The 3753-nt window shown below is 45.2% G+C and overlaps 1 protein-coding gene across 1 annotated transcript in view; it reads left to right on the top strand.

The window, feature by feature from the left end:
- Positions 1-20: 20 nt before the first annotated feature.
- Positions 21-3753, top strand: part of RYBP (RING1 and YY1 binding protein) — a 33360-nt gene continuing 29627 nt past the window's right edge. The window contains exon 1 of the mRNA XM_010718733.2: positions 21-316. Within this exon, the coding sequence (XP_010717035.2) occupies positions 45-316 (272 nt within the window). The 5' untranslated portion in view covers positions 21-44. The remainder of the gene's footprint in view (positions 317-3753) is intronic.

Raw genomic sequence — 3753 nt, 5'->3', positions numbered from 1 at the left:
GCGGGGCGAGCGGAGAAAGCGCTGGGTTTTCAGGGCTCTGTAATATGGTTTCTAATGTGTGTGTTTTCTTTCTCTCCTCCTCCTCTCTCTCTCTCCTCCTCCCGCTGCTTTTCTCCTCCTCCCCAAACGCACGCATACACACACACACACACACGCACACACACACAACGCTTCTCCCTCCCTCCTCCAGGCCGAAGAGGCAAGCCAAACCTGCGGCCGATGAAGGCTTTTGGGATTGTAGCGTGTGCACCTTCAGGAACAGCGCTGAAGCCTTCAAATGCAGCATCTGCGATGTCCGGAAAGGCACCTCGACCAGGTATGCCGCACCTCTCCGGATGTGTTCCATCGCACGGAGCAGTTGGTTTTGCTGTTCCCTGATCCCGTTTGTGTGCAATCCCCCCACCATGTGCTCCAGCTGTCCCCATTTGAAATAGTGTGGTTTTTAAAAATTCTCTTTCAAGCACTTAATTAGCCCCAGGAAGCATGTTCCGTGGCTGTGGCAGCGACCTGAATCTTTTTGTTCTCTGCTTTTCTGTTGCTGTTTTGAGAAAGAGCTCTTAAAACTCTGCAGACAGCCATGAGCGCTCAGATGGTGTTACAGAGCAGATGGCTTTTGGGGAAGATGTACCTGTGCATTGTGTTGGAGTGACAGTAACCAGGAGTTGAGGAGGGCAGCAGCTGGGACTGGAGATGTCACCACCAGAGCACAGCTCCCATCCTGAGGTGTTGATCTCTGCCTGTTGTCGCCTGGAAGGGATTGGCTCTTGTGGGGATGGAGTTTGTTTCGGAGCGCATGAGCTGTCAGCTCTCTGACTGCCTTCTGCTCAGTAACTTTGTGCGGTTGTGAAGCTGACATGGAGTGGTTAATTTAATTCCCAAACCCCCCAGATTGTACTCTTCCAGTTAGTGGTTCAGAAAGTTTGTTCCAGAAGGACCAGTTGGTGCTAAAACAGCCACGTGGTGCTCTTCTTCTGCTTTGTTATACAGCGTTGTCTCCTGATTTCCTGAATGTGCATGTTCCATATTTGGTTCACGTTACTGCTCTCTGTATCAAGGCAGTGGTCTGTTAGATGTGCCCTGTGGGAAGCATCGTCCCTTTCCTTCTTAGGATGAAGCAGTGTGGTGTGGTGCTACCACAGGCAGGCTGTTCTTGTGAGTTGGGTGTCTTGATGGGATCAACAAAGAAACTCACGGTGTTGTTGGTTGTTGTTTGCCTGTGCTTTAAGCAGTGGGAGGTGCCAGTGTTTTTAACAGGGAGCGTGCTTTTGGGCCATTGAAGCTCTCTAAGTTACAGTCATAGGATGTGGTATTCACTGTGCACTGATTGCAGGTAGCCCTACTTTTTACAAAAATACGCTGAGATGCCGAACTTAAAAGTTGCTTCATGTCGTTGAACGCAGTCCAGCTCTCGGGACAGCAGCACTCTGTACGTGCATAGATCTGATTCTTCTCTAGCTTTGTTCAATCTTGTTTTGTCATGCAGCTGAACCTTCAAAGCATGCTTGAGTGCTGTGGGTTTCTCTTCTCTTGGCTTTACCTTGATGCAGGTAAAACACATTGGTTCTGCAGCTTCTGGTACAAACTGTGCTGCTCCAGCACAGCGCCGAGCCCTGCAGTCACCGAGAGCACTCACAGCATAACGTGGAGCATGTGCAGAGTGTTTGTAGGAGGGGAGTCCTAATGAGATGTAGGAGCCCACATGGAGCGTGGCTGGTATCATACCGGACCGTTTTCATTTGGCCACCATACTGACGCTCGTTTGGAGAGCAGAAGCTTTATTTTTTTTTCTCCTTTTTAAGTGAGAAATTTCAAAAGGTTTGTTGAGATAGTAAGAAGGTTTTGTCTTCTAAAGGGCTCTTCAGAGGGAAAGCAATTCATGGTTCACGTTAACAACTACAGCCTTGCTTGCAGATGTGATCCACGGGTCTGCAATGCTGTGTCTGTTTAGCTTTTTTTATAGACACTTATGAATGGCTTCTAATTTTAATTCATTTAATTCATCAGCTTTCTATTCATTTTTGCCACTTTCTAAATTGCTTTTGTTTGTAGAATTTGAGAAAGTCTTTTAAATACTCAATGGACCATCATGCCTTTTTGCATATTTATGTCATTTATGAATAAATACTAAGTTCACTCACAACATTCAGTTGTATGGTGGAAAGAGTGGGGGTCAGAGCACTTTGTTGTGGTTCTGCTCTGACTGTTACTGTGTGTGATGAACAAGTCGATGGCTGGGAAATTCATCAGGATGTTTTAAATGAATGACTGATGTAAGGAAACCTTGTGAGTTGTGATTGATAATTTATTACCTGAAACATGATGAGCTTGACTTCTGAGTTGTAATTTGACAAGTTGGTGACACTTATCCCCATCTGAAACTGCCTTGCATCATGAAGGCTCACTTTGATAACATTTATCAGAAACTTACCAAATGCACTTTCTAAAAAACTCAAGTGAAAGAAGAGCATCATAAATGTGATGAGGCAACTTGTTTTCATCAGATCTTAGTGGGAAATTACAGGATGCCCAGCATTCTATGAAGATCTGATATGACCTGTTCCTCCTCCATAGAATCAGTTCTTTGCTGTAGAATTTTGGCTGACAAATATTCTCCTACCTGAGAACTAGCTAGGCTGTTAGCTAATTCTTACTGTGTCTGTGTTCTCAGGCTTGATCTGATTGCTGTGGTGTCTGTGAGAGAGGGGCTGGCAGCCTTGACGAGTTGGACCTTCTCAGCTCCAGCTATCTCCTTTCCATAGGATCTCAGAAAAGGAGCTTTAATTACAGTAAGAAAATGCAGAGCAGTTGTGCAAACATTATACTAAACTGGCAGTATTTACTTGAGTATTGGATTTTGATATAGGTTGTCACTGACTCACTTTATCCAACTCTGTTCTTGCTTTTTATATTAAACTTCACTCTGGCAAGTATGTTGAGTGTGGAGCACACTTGAGTTTTTCTGAAGCGTTCCTTCTGTGAGGACAGCAGCAAAGATGCAAGCTGTGTTCAGCACCACAGCATCCAGTTCAGTGAGGTGACAATTTAATTGGCTGGCTTGGGAATGAGTAATGGCAATGTGCTTGCTGGGCTTTGCAATCATTTTCTTTCCTGGAGGTTTCTGCATTGGTGCAGTGGCTCAGGAGCTGCGGCTGCCACCTCTCCACGTGTGCTGTGCTGCTCGGGTGGTTGCTCTGCTGGAAGCTGTCTGCTCCTGAATGCAGAGGGATGGAATTAAACTGCTGCTGGGAGCTCTGCTCCACTAACACACATTCCCTTCCAATACCCATTCCCTCTTCAACATGGAAAGAAAGCTTACTTTGGATTTCCTGAGAAAGTTAGGCTGTGTTTGGCCTTGTATTCCCTGTTAAGGGGAGCTGTATGTCCCTGTGTGAGGCATCACAACATTCTCACTCCCCCATTCTTTCTCTCTAGTTCAGGTACATCGTGTTCCTATGCACTTCTTGGAGCTGCCTCTTCTCCAGGTGTGACTTTAAGGCTTTGCTGCAGAATAGGATGTCCCTGTATTTCACAGAGAAACTTACTGTTTTCTGAAGTTTTCCTTTTGGTAAACATAGCAGCAGCGGAGGTGAAAGCTTCTCTGATATTCCTATTTGTCTAATTTCAAGATAGCAAAAGTGGTTATCTGAACTTTGTGTCCTTTATTGTAAATGTGCCTTGATTATAGAGAAATGCTCTGAAAGTCATCACCTGAAGATGTGCAAGCAGTAATTAGATGTCTGACTTCCAATTAAA

Source organism: Meleagris gallopavo, chromosome 14 (assembly GCF_000146605.3).
Source record: "Meleagris gallopavo isolate NT-WF06-2002-E0010 breed Aviagen turkey brand Nicholas breeding stock chromosome 14, Turkey_5.1, whole genome shotgun sequence".
Classification (NCBI taxonomy): Eukaryota; Metazoa; Chordata; class Aves; order Galliformes; family Phasianidae; genus Meleagris; species Meleagris gallopavo.
Note: the sequence above shows the minus strand (reverse complement) of the source record. Positions and strands in the feature narration are given on the sequence as shown.